The sequence below is a fragment of the Poecilia mexicana genome, unplaced genomic scaffold (assembly GCF_051168715.1).
Source record: "Poecilia mexicana isolate PSO_F unplaced genomic scaffold, ASM5116871v1 scaffold_5, whole genome shotgun sequence".
In the NCBI taxonomy this organism is placed as follows: Eukaryota; Metazoa; Chordata; class Actinopteri; order Cyprinodontiformes; family Poeciliidae; genus Poecilia; species Poecilia mexicana.
The window spans coordinates 7,906,963-7,927,463 of record NW_028263374.1 but is presented as its reverse complement, the minus strand read 5'-3'; the positions used below and the strand labels follow the sequence as shown (position 1 = coordinate 7,927,463).

The window sequence follows — 20,501 nt, the reverse complement described above, 5'->3', positions numbered from 1 at the left end:
GCGCTGCACTCAACCAACACAGACTCTGTCCGTGGTGCTGAAACGCAGGCAGCCCACAGCAAAGAGGATCAGGATGTAGTTTGGGAGCATACGAAGCAGCTTACGTTCAAACATATTTTTAGCATTATAATTATTTTTTTTTAAATCTATCCTTCATTTCTTAAAAAAAATATTTATATATAGGCTGCCATTTCGACACTTCAGCGTGCTGGAACATATTTCTCGGACTATTCCTGATCCCAGGTGTTGAGAGACAGCAGGCGCAAATCGTGACACCGCACCTCGTACTGGCACTTCCGGTGGCAGGTCTGACACCTGCCACAAGTGCCACTGCGTTCGGCTGACTTCGGCTGACCTCGGCACCTCTTACTGGCACTTCCGCTGACACCTGCCACAAGTGCCACTGCCTTCGGGACTAGCTGCCAGAGTTGCCACTGCGTTCGGCTGACTTCGGCTGACCTCGGCACCTCGTACTGGCACTTCCGGTGGCAGGTCTGACACCTGCCACAAGTGCCACTGCGTTCGGGATTAGCTGCCAGTGCTGCCGCTGCGTTCGGCTGACTTCGGCTGACCTCGGCACCTCTTACTGGCACTTCCGCTGACACCTGCCACAAGTGCCACTGCTTTCGGGACTAGCTGCCAGAGTTGCCACTGTGTTCGGGTGACTTCGGCTGACTTCGGCTGACCTCGGCACCTCTTACTGGCACTTCCGCTGACACCTGCCACAAGTGCCACTGCTTTCGGGACTAGCTGCCAGAGTTGCCACTGCGTTCGGCTGACTTCGGCTGACCTCGGCACCTCTTACTGGCACTTCCGCTGACACCTGCCACAAGTGCCACTGCTTTCGGGACTAGCTGCCAGAGTTGCCACTGTGTTCGGGTGACTTCGGCTGACTTCGGCTGACCTCGGCACCTCTTACTGGCACTTCCGCTGACACCTGCCACAAGTGCCACTGCTTTCGGGACTAGCTGCCAGAGTTGCCACTGTGTTCGGGTGACTTCGGCTGACTTCGGCTGACCTCGGCACCTCTTACTGGCACTTCCGCTGACACCTGCCACAAGTGCCACTGCTTTCGGGTCTAGCTGTCAGTGTTGCCACTGCGTTCGGCTGACTTCGGCTGACTTCGGCACCTTCCAAGGGTTGCCACGACCTCATACTGGCACCTCCCACGCCTCACGGACCCCTCTCGCCTATTTTTGCTCACGAGATTTAGGGCGGCCATCTTATAGCGTTCGACCGCTCCACTCAGCGTTATATGTTTAACAGGCACAATGACGTATTTGAACATTTAATCTTTCATAACACGCTGTTTTGTTACTGGAAACCTTATACATGCAGCCATATTTATAAACAGTTGTATTTTTAAAGTATTTTTAATTGTATTATACATACTTCAGCATATTTAAATATGCTTAGTGGGGAAAACAATAGAATAGAAATATAATATTCTTTGGTGACAGCTTCTGTGTCAGAATTAATATGAATGAATTTATAATTAATGAAAATAATGGTGGATCTGGCACAAAGTATTGCATTTCTTGTTAAGTATTCTGTTCCCTTAAAAAAAGCAAATATGCCCTGGTCTATTTTTTATACAGTCTCAAATTTCAGTTTCCAATAAACAGCCTCAGTGAAAACATGTTGACAGTTGCCATAAGCTGTCACTTGTGCCACGGGCTTCTGGGTAAGGTGCCACTTGTGCCACCTTACCACTGGGTAAGGTGACACAAGTAAGGTGGCCATGGGTGCCACAGGCTGCTAACCTCATTCTCTATCTGTTTCAGACAGAATGTAGCATATGAATAACTTTAGATCAAACAAATAGAAATAAAATATATCTTAATTACAACATAATTCTCATACATATTTAAATATACAGCCGGTGTTCAGACTTAAACAGAGAAAGACAACTCCTGCGCTTTCAGATGGGACCTCTTCTGCAACAGGTGATAATAGCTACCAGTAGGTACCTACCACTACAACTGACACTCGGTTGCCATGGTATGTCAGTGCTGACAAGCTCCTGTCAGTTCCGGATTATAATTATTTTCATACAATGACCTTAATATAATGCTATTGATTATTAAACCGGGTAAGTTCACTAATATTGACTTATTAGTTAACATTTCTGACAGTGGCAACATGAGATATTGACAATTCCAGAGTGACATTATGTTCAGCCTGGTTCCATGACAGTGCACAGGATGTCATAAGTTATAGTGGCTGCCTGGTCTATTATCTAATAGACCAGGCAGCCACTATAACTTTCAGTGTTTTTTGTTAAGATAATGCATTTTTAAAAAAAAGAAACATGTTATCATAATTTTCCAAAAATGCCAGTTAATCATTTTTAAATAGTTATTACTTGTTTTTATTTATTACATTTAATCCCCGCTATTTTTCATTATTTGTCAAGTTTATTACAGATTTGTGTGGCATAAATGAAGGTTGCTTCTCTGTGTTTTTTTCTGGTTCGGTTCATTGTCTTCAAAGTTTTCTTATTCAAAGATGAGAGAATGACTAAAATCTGAGCTAAAAAATGCATTTCAACAGCATTTTCAAGGCAGCAGGAGGATTTTCACTTTCAAGTTAAAACAACTTCAATTTTTTTACACCAATATTGAATATTGATAAGTCAAAACACAAATTATTTACACCTCAAAAAATTTGACAATGTGTGAATCTTAAGCAGCATTAAGAACAAGAATGTTACATATTTTTGGAAATAAAAATTACTTTAGTTTATACTTAAGATGCAAATGATTTTTTCAAAGAAAATTGTGCTGTTTACATATTATTTTATTTGGCAGATATGTTTCAACATTTTTTCAAGTTTATGTCACAAAGTATATGCATAGTAATTGATTTGTCAATATTTATTAGCCATTGTATGTAAATACTTTAAACAGCAATTTGAAGTCTACTGTAAAATTCATGTTTAGTCAACGTGTGAATTTACTACATCAGGATCAAATAACTTATTATTCCTCCATGAGAAATTATGATCATTAAGCTTAAATTTATTTTTCAAACTTTATTAATTTCTACAATATACGTTATACAGAGTCTGATTATTATTACTATTATCCAGTTGCAACATTTGGCTTCCTGTTGCACTATCTCAGCCACTGTTCTGCGATATAAACATGGGCAAGGGTTGAATGTCATTTTGATTAAGTAAAAAGTCCTATTAACTATCAGTGATGTGTGATTAACCAGATGTGTCTTTGAACATAGTGACAGGTTCCACTGTAATAGTGACACTTTATAGTATATTCAATTGGCCATCTTGATTGAATTAAACTCAGTCAAAAATATTCAAAGTGTTAAATGGATAAATATACAATTACCATTGAATTTTTTTTTATAAACACGCATTATAAGTAACACGTTTTCAAAAAACTGTCATTGCCATCCCCCAAAACATCGGAAACAGTTGTGACAGCTCTGAAACATCCTGGACATCTAACAGCAGCTCTAGTGGAGGCGAGACTCAGCTGTTACAAAGGTGCCGAAACCAATGGCATCCCTGATACCTTCTGTGTATTTGATTAATTCAAAGACGGAAGGAGTCGGCTGGATTATTCAGATGAACTTTAGTGAATAAATAGGATGAACGAATCATACATGATATAATAAACGTGTAGGAATTCAGCTAACATAAGTATTTATGCGAAAAAAAAATTATTAAATTCTGTCTTCTTCGTCTGTGTTTAAGTTCTTCTTCTACTAGTAATAAAGCATCATGGGATATGTAGTCCATTTGCCTAAGTCAGTAGCAACACTGAGAGCTAGACCCGAAAACAGTGGCACTAATGGCAGGTGTCACCGGAAGTGCCAGTAAGAGGTGCCGAGGTCAGCCGAAGTCAGCCGAACGCAGTGGCAACTCTGGCAGCTAGTCCCGAAAGCAGTGGCACTTGTGGCAGGTGTCACCGGAAGTGCCAGTAAGAGGTGCCGAGGTCAGCCGAAGTCAGCCGAACGCAGTGGCAACTCTGGCAGCTAGTCCCGAAAGCAGTGGCACTTGTGGCAGGTGTCAGCGGAAGTGCCAGTAAGAGGTGCCGAGGTCAGCCGAAGTCAGCCGAAGTCACCCGAACACAGTGGCAACTCTGGCAGCTAGTCCCGAAAGCAGTGGCACTTGTGGCAGGTGTCAGCGGAAGTGCCAGTAAGAGGTGCCGAGGTCAGCCGAAGTCAGCCGAACGCAGTGGCACTTGTGGCAGGTGTCAGACCTGCCACCGGAAGTGCCAGTACGAGGTGCGGTGTCACGATTTGCGCTCGGCCCTGCTGCAGGTGTTTGTTTATCCCCCTCTAACAATCCCTGACTGGGAGGTCAAAGCTCACCCTCTTCAGGGACTTTTCTTTTCAAAGCAGGTGAGTCACACACTCGCACTCATCGGGCACGGAGAGCGAGGAGCGCCGCGTCGCCGTGTGTCAGTGCAGCGGCAACAGCCGCACTGCTTCCGCCTCTGAAACGTCACGGTTATTTTTAGAAGTGTCTGCGTGCCTGTCAGATCGTTCAGACACTATGCTGGAATAATCCCCTTGACGCCCGGTGCCAAATTCTCTTGGAGGAGCCTGACCCATAATCTGCGGGGATCAGGCCACGTCAGGAGGCAAAACAGCGTCCCATCGGCATCTATAGGATACCTCTGCACTTCGCAAACGTCACAAGGGCGTTATGCACACATTCAAGTGTTGTGAGGGAACCTTTGTTTTTCGTCGCCAAAGCTGCAATGGACTGACTTCATTTTCAAAAACACAAGAAAAAAAGAGTACAGAATATCGCAATTTAAAAATTCAATATGAAAAGGGAAATATTTGTTTTGCTTTTTGGAAGTCGCTTAAAACTAGATTTGTATTTGTCAAAGATTTTGTCGGTCCTCCCCCCTCCTCCCTCCTCCTCACACACGCATTTAGTGAAAAGCACAAGCTTAAGAAATAAAAGTGGCCGTTGTGCTTCAAACCAGTCTGGCTCCACCCAGTGGTGTGAATGGGTGCTGCAAGCCGGATGTACATCTCACTGCCTCACTAACAAACGCTCAACTGATGGGAAACGTCCGTAAACAGATTTCAATCCCAACACGATAATGTTCTCTAAACTAAACCCATCTAATGCAGCTCGGGTTGTATGCGTGTGTGCGTGTGTGTGTGTTGGAAGGTGAACTTCCACCATTATTTACAGTCTCTAACCATTTCTCTTCAGTGATTTCCCTGTGTTCCGGTTCATCCGTCTTGCCACCAACTCTTGCCAACTTCCCTGTCACTGCTGAAGAAGAGCATTCCCACAGCATAAAGCTGTTACCACCATGTTTTACCGTGTGTACAGTGTGTTCAGGGTGATGAGGAGTGTTAGCTTCTGTCACACACACACACACCATTTTGCGTGTACAATTTTCCTCCACTTCACAATCATGCTATATTTGTTGTTTAAAATCCCAATAAAATGAACGTAAGTTTGTGGTTGCAAAGTGAAATGAAAGTGTTCAAGTGGCATTGATCCTTCGTAAGACAAAAAAAAGAAAGGAAAATATAAGTCTTAAGTTTGAAAAAGAAAAATATTTTTTTTATTGTATGCACAGAATATATACATATATATTGATGTAATCTCTTGAAAGCACAAATTAATCAAATAGGCAAAAAATAGAGCAGCTGAGAAATTTTGATCAGAGTAGCAGTACATACAGGACTACAGTAATATGCGAGAATCATTTTTGTTGTTGTTGTTTGTTTGTTTCCCACAACTTGGCACATAGAGAACCCGAAAGGATAGCACCAGACTGAGAACTCAATCGGACACCTGAATAAAACTTTCAGCAAAATTTCATAGTAATGCCTTTAGTGCAAAGTTTTGTCCCAGACTGTGATTGTTTTTATTGCATTTCCATTAGCGACACCACTCATCTGTGGTGGCTGGTAATGGCAGTAACAATATTTTCTGGTGTGACATTAAAGACAATGTTATCCTGACGTGTGATAACATTGTGAATTTTATCTGGTTCACAAAGGACAACATTTTAGAGTAACAATTTGAAGTACATCTTCCAATCAGATGAACGGACTACAGATTCAGAGCGTACGGCGACTGGTGGCTGAGAGACGAACGAGCTGAGAACTTATGTCCAACTAATAACAAAATGCAAAAAATGTTGTGATAAGATTGTAACTGCAAACTTGCAATTCTGCTATGCATTCTGTTTTATATCTCTATCTAAACTTTAAACATGGATAAGTGAGAACGTTATCCATTTACGTTGCATGAAGTGGCTGCACTGTTAACTTCAGGATATTGTGACTCGGTCAGTTTTCTACAGTCTGAATTTAGTCACGATTATGAGAATATATAATGTGCATTTCAGATTAAGCATTCAGTTCCACAATGGATTGTACCCCAGTTGAAACAATTATCAGAACAGATTATAAAGTACTAAAGAGTCCCTATAAATTTAGCAAAAATACCTATATTCTCCTCATAAGTATGCATAAAACACTTTCTGTCATTCTTCAAGGAGCACAGGCTATATGGTTCATCTCTCCAAAGTTTAGTTTTTCTTTCAAGTCTGCAGCAAAAGTGACCCTGACGGCCTCCTGAACAGCTGAACTGCGCCGCTGGTTGCTGGCGAGGGTTCCGGCGCATCTTGTCGGCCACTGCTCGCCGGCTCTTCCATCAGACTCGGCGAAACACCTCGAACAGGGAGGCCACGGAGTGCATGCGGTAGAAGAGGTTGAGAGGAATGACAAAATTGAGAACATTGGTCCACGTGCTGAAGCCAAACGTCTCCTCTTCCAGGCCGTTGTCGTACTGTGGCCTGCAGCCGAAGGCGGGAAGGATCCACAGCTGAAAGAAGAAAAGATGTGGTTTTTGAAAAATAATTTTAAAACATGAAACAAGGGGAAACGTGACTCACTGGAATGATACTTTACGCTTATTAATTCCGTCCGGCTTATATGTCTGTCCGGCTGAATAAAAACCCTTTCACATTTTGTCATTAGAGCTTCAAATGTCAGTGTTTCAATATTTTGTTAGCGAATCACAAAGGAGTTTTTTATTGGAAAGTAGAAGAAAGTGACAGAGCACTTTCAAAGTTTAGAACAAATAAAACTGAATCAATGTTGGCTGTACACATGTACTCAGCCTCCTTTACTTTGATACTCCTAAATAAAATCCAGTACAACCCCTTGGCTTCTAAGCCAACCTAATCAGTGAACAGATTCTGCCTATGCATATTCTGTAAGGACCTCAGAGGTTTGCTAGACAACAGTAGTTAACAAACACCTTCATAAAAAAACAAAGGGACACAGGACACGTCAGGGAGAAAGTTGTGGAGGAGCTGAAAAAGCTCGGTTAAATACTCCAGGCTTTAAACATCTCACAGAGCAGAGTTCAATCCATCACCTGAAAGCGAGGACAGCGAGACTGAAAACCCAACAAATCCTGGCCTACCCTACACTGACAAACCTGGCTAAAGTGAGCTTTAATCAAAGTAGCAGTCAAAAGGTCCATGGAAGCTCGGGAGGAGCTGCAGCAATCCAAAACTTAGGTGGGATGTTCTGTCTATCAGCTGCGTGCACAAAAACAATTGTTGGAAGAAAGCCACAAGATACCTAGTTTGCAGTTTGCCACAAGCCACATAAAGGATACGGAAAAGTCAGCAGACTGATTTTCATTTTCGTTTGGCAAAATGAAAATGCCATTTCATTTTGCCAAACGAAATGGCAGTGGCAGCATCATGATCTGGGGTTGCTAATCCTCAGCAGAGGAAGAGCAGTCGTACAGAGTTGAAGGGAAAATGGACAGAGTTAACAACGAGGAAATCCTAAAGACTTGGTTTTGTCTTCCAACTGAACAAAACCTTAAATGTACAATCCCACTGAAAATCTTTGGCACAGCATTAAAGTATTACGTTCATAGGTGCTTTCTATCCAGTCTAACTTAGATTGATCTATTTGCGAGAAAGAAAATGATGAGAAAACATCTTTTTCTAGATCTACAAAGCTGTTAGAGACATATTCCAAGACAACTGCAGCTGTGATTGGTAAACCACCTTCCAATGCAAAGTATGGACTCAGGAGACAAAGTACAAAAAACACATTTCAAAGCTGTGTGTAAAGAAACAAAAAAGTGAATTTAGTGTTTACTTTTTTGTCAATTTCACATAGGAAATGCATTGTTTGTGGTTGTAGCAAAACAAAATGTGAAAACATTTGCTTTGTGAGCACTTTTGAAAAGTATGAAACTCAAATAGTTGAGTACTTCACCAGAGAGTTAGTAACTCTGGAGGAAATGCTATGTGCACATAATATCTTGTATAAATTTAGGATTTTCCAGCTGCAAGGTTTCTAAAAGTTTTTCTTTAAAGTAAGAGACTGAACTAAGACAATATTGTTTTTAAAATGAAGGGAGACAGTCATTTAGTATGAAAACACTAGTTCCTTAATTCATTGCATAACCCCCCCCCCAAAAAAGTGCCACAAATTTTAGGCAGTAGATTATCACTATGTCTCGAAAGCTTGTTTGAGTTAGTTTACAAGCTGGGTTGTGAATCCTGTTTCCATGGTTTTGATGGTGTGTAGAAAAACTTACCGAAACATTGCACAATAACAGTAAAACAGCAATGTTCTTCAGGATGAGCCTCTTCATGTTCGAGGATTCCGCAACGTGAGAGTCAACGGGCAGCGGCACATTCGACTGCTTCCGCTGGGATCCGTACACCTGCCCGTTCTCCTGCCCGTTCTCCTCCTGCTCGTTCTCCGTGGGGCCGGAGCCCCCGCCTGGAGACTCGTATGCCTGGTTGTCAATCCCGTTTAAGGGAGGCAGAGACGCAGTCACCGAGGAAACCTCCGTATTGGTGGGCAACTCCGGGTCCGCCCTCTCCACGCTCTCCTGCCGGCGATACAGGGACTCGATGATGAAGAGGTTCTGGACGTACTTTTCCAGAACAATGAGCAGGGAGTAGATTAGGTTGGTCCAGCGGTGGGGAGGGTCACTGTTGCTGCTCAGTACTGACACGATGCTGCACCAGGACAGGAACCAGGAGCCCAGGGCCGACCCGAACAGCAGCTCCGTGTCCAGCTGTCTCGAAGGGTTCTTTGATGCGTCGAGAGGCATGTGGTTTGCGCGGTAGATGAGCAAACCCAGAGCGCCAGCAGAACACATGACCACCAGCATGACAATGCCGTAAATGTAGAACATAGAAATGGCTGACTGGTGAACTTCCCGGGGGCCCTCTAACCGCGTAATGTAGACCACCAGTATTCCGATAGTGCTGACCAGTGCGAGGAGACCTAGAATGGGGCCCAAAATCAACCCCTGTGTTTTAGTGACCAGACTTTTTCTGTTTGAGGACACGTCGATGGTGCGTCCAATGTTTTTCCACATGACGAAAAGCAGCACGGAGACAAAGATGTGGTACTCGATGTTGAACGGGAAGAGGTACGTGAAGCTCTGGGAGAACAGGGCGCATGTGCTCGTTGTGCAGTTGCATTGCAGCTCCGGCTCCGGCTCCAGCTCCCCTGGAAAACAGGTCAAACAAGAATGCGTACAAAGGCATGAGAGACAAATTACGAGTTACACAACAAAATATTGTTGTTATGCCAACCATTATTAAAACACACCCGTCTATTGAGACATAACAATGGGAGAAACCAAAAGGTTTAACAAAGTGTCGGCATTTTTGGAAAGAATAAAGCACTGTAAGTTTAGTGACGGGAAGAAAGAATCTGTAAACATTAAGAAATCTAAAACAAAGGAGACTTGTTAAAGAAGATAACAGTATGTATGCGGGAGTAATTAAGTAATATTATCACACTTACAATAACATTGCAATATTAATCAGGTGGATGCAGAGAAACTCATCTGAACAGAAGTTTTGTAATTTAATAAGATTCCAACAAACTCATTAGGCCTAAATATAACATAAGGTTAAATAATATGCAGCAATTGTTGCTATTTTGATGTGCAAATTAGATGTTTTAGTTCAAGACATCTTACAATATACAGTCTCGTATACGGAGAGACAAACACTGGTCTCTAAAAGCAACTCTAATGTAAGGGATATTAAGAATATGTGAGGAAGTTATTTGCACAACGCAAATGTTCACTCTTAGCAAAGAGTTCAAAATGCCTAACAATAACAGAATAGTAATACTAGATATAATATTTAATCCAATTCAGTTTATTTTTGTAGTTCCAATTCATAGGAAGAAAGTTAATTCAATCCCAGCATAGATATATTTCATTCAATCCTACTTATAAAGCAATGCAGTAAAGTTAACTGTAGCTGCTGTATTTTTTTTACTTTTACAATCAGTAGGTTTTTGTTAAATCCCAGATAGCACATGATGTTAAATCAACGTTGAAAAATAGTTAGAATCGTTGATTTTTGGTTGAAGTCGACAAATGACGGTGGATCAACCATCAAACAACCATCCAATCAAACCGTTGAAACTGTGACATTGACTCAATGTTGTTTTGTGGTTGGAATCTGATGTCTGAAATGCCGAAGTCTGATTAATGGTTGATTTTTGGTTGAAGACGACAAATGATGGTGGATCAACCATCAAACAACCATCCACCTCTAGCCAAGTAACCAGTGTTGAAACTGTGTCATTGAATCAATGTTGTTTTGTCGTTGAAATCTAATGACTGAAATGCTAATGTCTGATCAACATCTGATCAATATTGAATCAATGTCAGCTGTATTGCCGCACCCCTTCCCCTCCTCTCCGCCTCATCAGCGCTTTGGGTCAGAGTATTTTATTACTGAGCGGGGGTTATCACATTTAAATTAACCACTGCAGAGGATAGTCGGTGGTGATTCCTTTCTGTACATTTTTTTACTTGTTCATAACAATTCTCACTGACTGTGTGTGTGTGATATATTGACACAAAAACATCTATAACTTACTACAAGGAGTGGAGCGGTCCACCCGCACCATTTACATGAGTGGGATGTCCCAAACACACAGCTGCTTTGCTGTTGGCTTGTTGGAAAATATGTTAATTCAATGTTGAATTATCATCACAAAGGTTGCATGTTTGGTTGAGGTCGACAACTGATGGTGGATCAACTATAAAACAACCATTCGATTCTAGCCAATTAACTAATGTTGAAACTGTGACATTGAATCAATGTTGTTTGGTGGTTGAAATCTGATGTCTGAAATGCCGAAGTCTGATTAATGGTTGATTTTTGGTTGAAGACGACAAATGACGGTGGATCAACCATCAAACAACCATCCACCTCTAGCCAAGTAACCAGTGTTGAAACTGTGTCATTGAATCAATGTTGTTTTGTCGTTGAAATCTAATGACTGAAATGCTAATGTCTAATCAACATCTGATCAATATTGAATCAATGTCAGCTGTATTGCCGCACCCCTTCCCCTCCTCTCCTCCTCATCAGCGCTCTGGGTCAGAGTATTTTATTACTGAGCGGGGGTTATCACATTTAAATTAAGCACTGTAGAGGATAGTGGGTGCTGATTCCTTTCTGTACATTTTCTTACTTGTTCATAACAATTCTCACTGACTGTGTGTGTGTGTGATATATTGACACAAAAACATCTATAACTTACTACAAGGAGTGGAGCGGTCCACCCGCACCATTTACATGAGTGGGATGTCCCAAACACACAGCCACTTCGCTGTTGGCTTGTTGGAAAATATGTTAATTCAATGTTGAATTATCATCACAAAGGTTGCATGTTTGGTTGAGGTCGACAACTGATGGTGGATCAACTATAAAACAACCATTCGATTCTAGCCAATTAACTAATGTTGAAACTGTGACATTGAATCAATGTTGTTTTGTGGTTGACATCAAATAAATGAAATGTCAACGTCGAATCCAGTGTGTTTCACCACTGGTCCTCCAGCCCCTACAAGTTTTAGGCATTTCCCTAATTCAACACACATGATATTAATTGACGTCTGATTAACGGGGTTTTGCTGAACTGAAAAAACGCAGGTCAGTTTGATTGATGTCAAGGTTTGGGGAAGAACTACCCAGATAGCACACAATGTTAATTCAATGTTGAATTATGATCACAAAGGCTGCATGTATGGTTCAGGTCAACGACAGAAGCTGGATCAACCATCAAACAACCATTCAATTCTAGCCAATTAACATTCATTGATTGAAATGCCACATCGAATCCAGTGTTTTTCAGCACCGGCACCAGGCACACTGCCCTGCAAGTTTTAGGCATTTCCCTAATTCAGCACACATGATTTTAATTAACATTTGATTAACAAGGTTTTGCTGAACTGAAAGCATGCGGGTCAGTTTGCCTTGAGGATAAGGTTTGTGGAAAAACTAGTAATCAAAGTGTTCAATCAATGTAAGGTGTTTTTTGCACCCCTCACCACCGCCTGCCATTCAAACGCCCAACCCCCTTCCCTCCACCCGCCAAAAACACACACACACCTCTTTCCCCCCACCTGGGCCCATCTACCCCTCAATCAGGTGAAACAACTTTAATTTTAAGTGAGGGTTTTTCATTTTTCACATTTTAAAAGATTGTTTTGGCTAGTGGCCTTTATTTGATAGTTAATTGACAGGAAGGTGGGTAATGCAGCAAAGGTTGCCAAGGTCAGGAATTGAACCTGTGACAGCTGTGTTGAGGACTGAGTCCTTGATTGTGGTTTGTGCTTAACCCCTGCGCCACCACAGCACAACCCCTTTTAGGTGAGGGTTAATCACGTTTTAACTTAAGCACTATGTGTTGACAACACTGAGTTGTGATTCCTTTCTGTACCCAGATTCACTAGCGGAACAAGTCAGCGTTGGGCCGGGGGGCGGGGCTAATTACCGGACCCCTAACGAATCACCAGGCCCCTGACGTTTATCGCCTGTGCTACCAGAAACTGTTGAGCGAGGGGCGGGGAGGTTGGTCTGCGTTTTTTGGTTGATCTTTACCCAGGAAACACATCGGCTAAACCGTGAGTGAAACGGTCACTGGGACTGACTAGTATATATTCCATTGAGGGAAAGTAACTTTAACATTAAATAGACCTTTCTCAACAGGCGGTAGACTTTCTCAGTCTATAATCAGATATTTAAGCGACTTGAAACCCCCCCACCCAGCCGCTCCTCCCAACCTTCCCCCCCTTACCCCCTCTCATCCCCTCTTCCCTCCCCCTCCTTGAGCTCTGGGTCAGAACATTTTATTACTAGGTGGGGGTTAATCATGTTTCAAATTAAGCACTACATGTTGAGAACAGTGGGTTGTGATTCCTTTCTGTACATTTTCTTACTTGTCTGTAAATATTATTACTACTGTGCATAATGTGTTGACACAAAAACATCTACAAGTCTGTACTAGGAGTTGTACAGTCCACCTCCCCAATTTTACACTTGTGGTTTGTCCCAACCAAAAAGCCACTTTGCTGCTGGCTTGTTTGCTACCGGCTTCTGAATTGAATTCTCCGCTGAGCACTTTTATGGTAAGTTTTTCAATATTACTTTGATCTTAAATGTGTTTATTGAAAAATAAGGGCATTGTTTTGTGCCCATAGTAATCCTGGTTATTTTGGGGCAAAACGGATATTTTTAATAATTGAGGTCATGTCTCCTTTTGTATTATTTTCATCTTACCCACCACTCCAGGCCTAAGTATGAAATCTTGCGAGATTTTGTGGGATTTGAGTTTTTAAAATAGGGCGGGGCCTATTGTTTGGTCTGGGAGAACATGTGGTGGACAAGGAAGTGTAAGGCTGGCTGGTCCAGGTGGGCTTTAAATTGTTGTGATAGTAATCACTTGTTTTTAACTTTTTATTATGATATGCTTAGGGTCGTGGTTAAATGAGCCTCTGTACCAGAACAGCTGAGTTGGATGATTACATGACCGTCTGCAGCCATCAAGAAGTGCAGAAGGTTGTTAATCATCCACAGATTCAATCCAGGTGAGGCAGAAGGGAAACACTTAACATGTAAGGCAGGTGAAACACTGAACTAAACCTGCTAATGACTGATTCAGTCTGTTGATCCTTGGATTGGTAACTGGTTAAATTGAACTGGACTATTGTTACTTGTGTGGGATCTTTATTAGCATATAGACACTTTTTAAGGAATTTAATCAACTTATTTGGAAATATTTGTAGTTGATGGAAGATTGAACCAGCTATTTGATCGAAGTTTATTCTGTATAAATTATAATTTTTCCAACTACACTATAAATCACCTTTTGTTCGATTTATTTGTCTCTGGTGTGTTAAATAAACCTGATCCTCCCTGAGTTTTATCCTTAGGTTTTCTGATAAACAGCCCTTTATTTTAAATATTGATTTAATATCTATCATAAATCCTACACTATACTGCAGCTTGATGGGTAAATGCAGTTGTATATGTAAACATTAAGATAAATATTAATGAAAGATTAAGATATTAATTTAACAGTAAGTGTACATGGGGAACTATATGGTTTGTATTTGTTCTCAGACCTGTAACCAGTACACTGTTTAATCTTTCATTGTGTTTCAGAACTTTTCAAATGTTTATCATATTTCTAACCGGCACCTTCCTCACTTTTATTTTTTTCAGCTGTTGCTCTGCAGTTTGACCGAAAGCTGACTCTTGAGGACTGCAGCAAAACTGTCAAGAAGCGGCTTCATTATGCGCCAGAATGAGAGGAAAACATCACAAGGAATCAAAGTGACGCCAACCAGAGTCAAACTGGGGTTACCACAACTTGTACCGTTTCCCTACTTCATACAGTACAAAGCTTAACTTCATGGACTCTGTTCTTCTGTGGACAACAGACTGTTGTTTTGACAGTCAAAAAGGAATCAAATATGTTTAAAGATCTGTCCCTCTTTTCTTAAATAAAATGTTAAATCAAACCCATGTTGTCATTTTTAAACTTTTGTACACAGTTTACCCATCATCTGCCAATAATATAGTGTTTAACACCAGTGAAGAAACTTTTAGTGGCATGTTATGATGTAGACCTATCAGACCTAAAATGTACATAAATCCTTAGCTTTCATTCAATATTAAAACAACCCAAATCTGCATGTACATCCACAGTCAAATGAGTGTTGAATCATGACATAAGAATAGGTATCCTTATGAAGTCGTATAAGGCGTATGTTAATTAAGATGAACAAATGTGTACCTTTTATGTCAGGGCTTTATGCTACAAAACAACTGGTAAAATGATATATTTACATAGACGGTGTGAAAAGATGTTTCCGCTTTGACGTTACATCAGTTTCTTTTACATTTTAGATTAGTCAGGATGAGCAAAATGATTGCAAAATGACAGAATAATAACATAAGAGACACTTTTAGAGGATTTCTTTCCACTAATTTCAAAAGTTACCTTTTCATTTTTCTTTAAGTGGTTTAAAAAATGTTCAGATGAAATCATAAAGTTCTGATTCACAAGATTTGAGTTAAATAGTGCATTCGTGCATTTTAAGGCAACACCTCAAAAATACGACTTCCTGCGTCCTTTTGTAGGAGGTTGTAAAAGTCTGAAGACCTTTCTTTTTATAAGACACTTTGTCATTTGATGAAACAACATGCAAGACCTTTGGCCATAATATGGCATAAAAAATACTTGTTGAAATTAGAAAGACCTGCAATATTTAAAAGTAATATGAAGCCAGAAAGTTGGGGGAACAAGAAAAAAAAAACTTTACATGCATTTCTTAGTATTATTAAAATTAAATTGTGTGACTTTGGTCAAATATTTTGGTACAGAGATGTCTTTGTGACGATCGCTCCAAAACATTGAGTGTGGCTGATGTCTTGAAATGTTGCTTCAATATTTCCACATCATGTTCTTGATGTCATCTGTTTTATGAAGGGAACAAATTCCCCCTTTAGCAAGAGTCCCACAGCATAATCCTGCCACCTCCATGCTTCACATTTAGTGATGAGGTTCAGAGATTTGCAAGCTTCTTCTTTACCTCCAAAGGCATTGATGCTCATTTCAACTTGTCTCTGGAACTGAACTCATTCTTAGGTATATAATATTAAATAATTTTCCTAACAGCAATAAATCAAAGCTCTTCACCTGATCTGTTTTTGTTGCTTTTCAGTGTTCAGCCATAGCAGGTAATATTTTACTGATTTGAAATTTCCCCCGGTACCTGAACGCACCTGCAGTTGAATGTATGTTTTATACTTACCCACTGCGTGTAAAGCCCACTGTGGTTATTGGTTGCCCCCAGGGGCACACCTTAACAAAACCCTGCCGTGTGCCCCCACCCGGTCCCCCACCGCCCCCCTGCAGCCCATGAGAGGCCACCACCATGGAGCTGCACCTTTTAATTAAAAGGGGAACAGTCAGGGTGCAGCCACCCTCACAGCCAGCCGGATATGAGGAGGAGCAACTGAACCCCCCAACCCCAGGCTTAGATGTATCAGTTACTGTAATTGCAGCACCCTTGGGACTAAGCAGCCTTGGGATAAAGATGTCTAGGGTCAAGCGGGGGGTTGCCAAAGAGGCCAGCGGTGTCTGAAGTGTGCGGAAAGGGCGATTAAGGGGGGGAGCCAGGACCAGCAAATCTGTGCTCCGCGGTGAAACCTAATAGAGAGATGTTCGACACAAACAAGACCTACTGGGAGGCTAAGCTTCCCTCCCTTCCCCTCTCAGACCCCCTTCTCTTTTAGTTTTCTTTCATCCATTGAAGCGAGCTCTCAAGTGGACAAGTGGACTTTTCTTCTGAGGTACAAGGCAGCAATCGACCCTCTGGCCCCTTACCTTCGGTGATATTTTTAAATTCCAGTTCCAAGGTCCTTCTGACGTGGTTGTTCATAAAATGCTCTGTCTCTGACATCACGCCGTTGCACCACAGGAGGAGGTTGGTGAAGACCGCGTGAATCACTCCGAACCTAGACATAAATATAATAATCGTCGAATAGCGTGTGGAAATAGTTGGTGTCTTGCACTGTAAGGTTGAGTAATTATTCTTTTTTTTTTGTTTTTTAAACTTTTAATCCTTAAAAAAAGAAGAAAAAAAAGTATTTTTTAGATACATGGTACAAAAAGTCTAAAAAGTGGGATGTGTGTTTCCATTCGTTTAACATGACTCTCAAATAATAAAACACTAGAGTTTTATTATACCTTTCAAATGTCTCAAAGCTCTTGATCACATCCTTGATGTGAAACCAGAGAAAATTTACCTAAAAAGTAGAAAAAAGAGAAAAAAAAATCAAACAAAAGTAAACGTCTTAAAAGGCTTGTAAAAAAAATCAAAACAAGTTCACAGTTCCAGCATTTGGCACAAATACCACTGTTATATGTTAAAAAATGATTCCTAATCTTAAACTGAGTGTTTAAGTCTCTTTACCACACAGATTTGCTTTGCCATATGAGGTTACACTCAAATAACATGGAAAAGGAGAGGATTACAGTGTTTCTGCAACAAAGGGCACTTCTTTATCCAGGGTTCTTTGGTAGCACACAGATAATAAGGACCTGGCTGGTGAAAGATTACCACGTCGCTGATATTAAAGCAGGTTTGTGAACTCACCTGCGCTACGGTGTGAATGGCGTGGATGACGGGATAGACTACGTGCGATGCCGACAAGCACAGCCGATATCCAACATAGTATCCGATTTTCAAGGCGTCCATGATCAACGAGAGGACGGCAAGAAGAGTTAAACCACCTGCCAAGAAAAAAAAAGAAAAAGAAACAAATTCCACCATGTTTGTCATTTACAGAAAAATAGCCATAAGCATGAAACGGTTCAGTGTTTCCTGGAAATTGATTTGACAGAAAGTAGCACATAGTTATGATTTTTGTTTGTGTGTTTTAGTTTTGGTTCAAAGTGAGGCATGAAATTATATTATCTATTTTCGCCATCTACTGTTGCCAGCTTCCTGGCAGCATGATGGGGCCATTATCATATTTCACCGTGGGGGATGGTGTGATCAAGGTTGATGTAAGAAAAGAAAAGAAATAAAGGAAAAGAGTAGAATTTTCGTCCAATCTGAAACACAGCGTCTTCTTCCACACATGTGCTTTTATAATTTTTTTATTTAACTTAGAGGTTTCTGGTCTTTAAGACACTCGAGCAATTTCCACACAGGTTAACACTGTTTACTATTAAATGCGACTTGTTGAAGTTGCCTATAGGATCTTATTTAGGGGGTATTGCAGTGAAGCTGAATATGCAGGCCACACTTTCCAGATTTTTGTTTGCAGTTCTAGCCTGACGTTCATCTGTCACATGAAACCTCAATAAAATGCATTGAAATCTGTTATTGTAACCAGACAAAATGTGAAAAAAGTTAAAAGGGTGTGAATACTTCTTCAATCACATCAATCTTTAAAAATAGACACCGCGTGTTCTCTCCTGCAGTTCTTCTAACGGGCCGCTTTCTATGCATCATCTGACTGCCTCCTCTACCAAGCTCACCTCTTATCCAGCATGTCGTGGCATTGACATCCCTCTCGGTTCGTGTGTTCCTCTGGCTGCGCCGCACCAGGATGTACCACAGCATCCAGATCAGCTGCAGTATCATGAGGCCGGTGGTGAAGGAGAGCAGGTCCTTCTCCTCAACGGAGGAGTCTCGGTGCGCGATGGCCAGTATCAGCGCCACCCCGGCCAGCAGCAGGTTTATCCCATACTGAGCGCTGAGCAGCTCCGCGTTCTTCCTCGGGTAGTCCCCCGACAGATTGAGCTTGAGCTTGGCGAAGACCTTCTTGTCCCGTATGGAGCTGGAGGATGAAGAGGAAGAGGAGCTCTGGCTGAACTTGTTCAGGGACATGATGTTGAGGCCGCCGTGTTCCGCCACCTGGGTTAATGTGCAAAAAAAACAAACTGCAACGGTGCGAGGAAAAAGCCAAAGTTTTCGTGCGCTATAAGTGCATCAGAGGGAGGCCAGGTGCGCTACCGGTTTCCACAGGGCGCTGACTCAGACGGATACAAAGAGTGCCAAGCATGAACTCGATCTTCGAGGTCCGGCTCAGTGGTTACGCACAAGCTCCAGTGTCCAGCCTCGTCCTGGATTGACTTGATAGATGCCAGTGTCGCCTCGTGGGCCTAACCCTGAAACGCAAATATCTGCGCGTCTAATAAGCCCGCTGAGTCACATCAAATGAGGGTTTTAATTACGTTCATGGGTGATCCCAGGCGTCCGCCTTGTGGAAACACCCACGTGTTTCTAAGAAGCTGGTTGATCTCCCTGTGACAGCCATGCCAGCCATTCATTGTCTAGGAAAAGCTAAGACCTAAAGCGTAAAGTTAACCCACAGAGCAGAAAAACAAGTTTCGCCCAAATCCTGCGCCTCGGTCCAACTGGCGGACACCTTCTCGCTGGCAGCCGTCCAGGTGTTGAGCTGAAAGACAAGGTGACCAGTTCACGCTCCGTCTACCGACAGTAGATGATACATTCTAGAGGCAGATCACTGATGAAAAACAAAAAGGGGGAAAAAAAGTAATAAACATCTATTGTTTAATTCACAATGGCTTGTTGTGTAGTCACTGAGATTTAATAGATGATCGGAACACAGACTGGTTAAAAGCGGAGGAGTCTGCGAGAAATTTGCGTAACAAAGGTGGGACTGTCCAGAAAAACTGAGAGGAGGGCAGATGGGTGATAGATGGGATTTTGAGAAATCTTGCCAATATAAACGCATACTTTTACAGTAACCTGCTGGCATACTGATAAATAAAACGGATGATACCTGGTGGGAGTTTTTAGTATTACTTAAAAAGAAAAAAAAAGAAACTTGGTTAAGTTTTTACGTACCCTCAGGGTTTCTCATTCCTTTTTCATTATTTAAATGCATAAAATATGCTGTTAATATTTTCTCATTATACAACTAAGGCAATAATAATAATAATAATAATAATAATAATAATAAAAACGTAACAATTATAACACATAAATAAAGGATCCAACGTGAACTCGGACGACGATCAGCTTTCATATTGGGAAAGAAAAGACAAGCTGCAAATCTCGAACACTTTTAGCAAGAAAAAAAAATAAAAAAAATCCCTCTGCAAAAGAATTAAATAAATGTTTTTTTAAAGCAACGCTAATAATTTTTTCATTATGAATTCAAATTGAAACATTTTCAGGATATTTTATTTGACATCAAAAAAGTAAATGCAGTCTTTATGTCGTGTCATTTTTTTAAAAAAAGTGTTTTGTTGTTTTAATGAACTTTTGTGTAAATATGCTCCATTTATGAAAAAAGAACATAAAGTAGGCTCAAGATGAAACGCAAAAAAAAAAAAAAAAATTGAGGTTACAGTGATATTCTAAACCAAGACAAAATTATACAAAGGGAGGCGGCTCCCCGGAGGTATGTGGGGGGTAAAGACAATCACTAGATGTTTCTGGGTCCTGCTGAACATCGTTAAATCGCGGGTCTCACTGACGTGATTGGTTCCCAACGCGATGCAGTCGACAACCTCGCTGATCTACAGCAAGTGATCCCATTATCATTCCAGCTCCCGTCTTCGTGGGTCAAACAGATAAAATAGACGCCGCACCGGGACGTCCTGAATGAGTCGCTGAACAACGTGGTGGAGAAGAAAGC

At 41.4% G+C, this 20,501-nt stretch overlaps 1 protein-coding gene and 1 long non-coding RNA gene across 2 annotated transcripts; one reads left to right on the top strand and one right to left on the bottom strand.

Annotated features, from left to right (window-relative positions):
- Positions 1-5,533: 5,533 nt before the first annotated feature.
- Positions 5,534-18,813, bottom strand: otop1 (otopetrin 1). Its single transcript, XM_015002471.2, has 6 exons — positions 18,370-18,813; positions 17,480-17,616; positions 17,071-17,129; positions 16,708-16,838; positions 8,579-9,507; positions 5,534-6,832 (listed from the first exon to the last, which is right to left on the bottom strand). Exons 1-6 carry the CDS (start codon positions 18,719-18,721, stop codon positions 6,662-6,664), a joined length of 1,779 nt encoding a protein of 592 aa, XP_014857957.2. The 5' UTR covers positions 18,722-18,813; the 3' UTR covers positions 5,534-6,661.
- Positions 13,319-14,836, top strand: LOC148159616 (uncharacterized). Its single transcript, XR_015762951.1, has 3 exons — positions 13,319-13,441; positions 13,788-13,900; positions 14,538-14,836. It is a non-coding gene; the product is annotated as an uncharacterized LOC148159616 (long non-coding RNA).
- Positions 18,814-20,501: the final 1,688 nt, after the last annotated feature.

Excerpts from the sequence above, each read along its gene's own strand:
- otop1 (XM_015002471.2), bottom strand. The coding sequence starts at position 18,721 with ATGTCCCTGAACAAGTTCAGCCAGAGCTCCTCTTCCTCTTCATCCTCC. Across the intron at positions 17,130-17,479 it reads CCATTCACACCGTAGCGCAG|GTAAATTTTCTCTGGTTTCA; the intron begins GTGAGTTCACAA and ends TCTACTTTTTAG. Across the intron at positions 9,508-16,707 it reads ATTTAAAAATATCACCGAAG|GGGAGCTGGAGCCGGAGCCG; the intron begins GTAAGGGGCCAG and ends CCTGTTTTCCAG.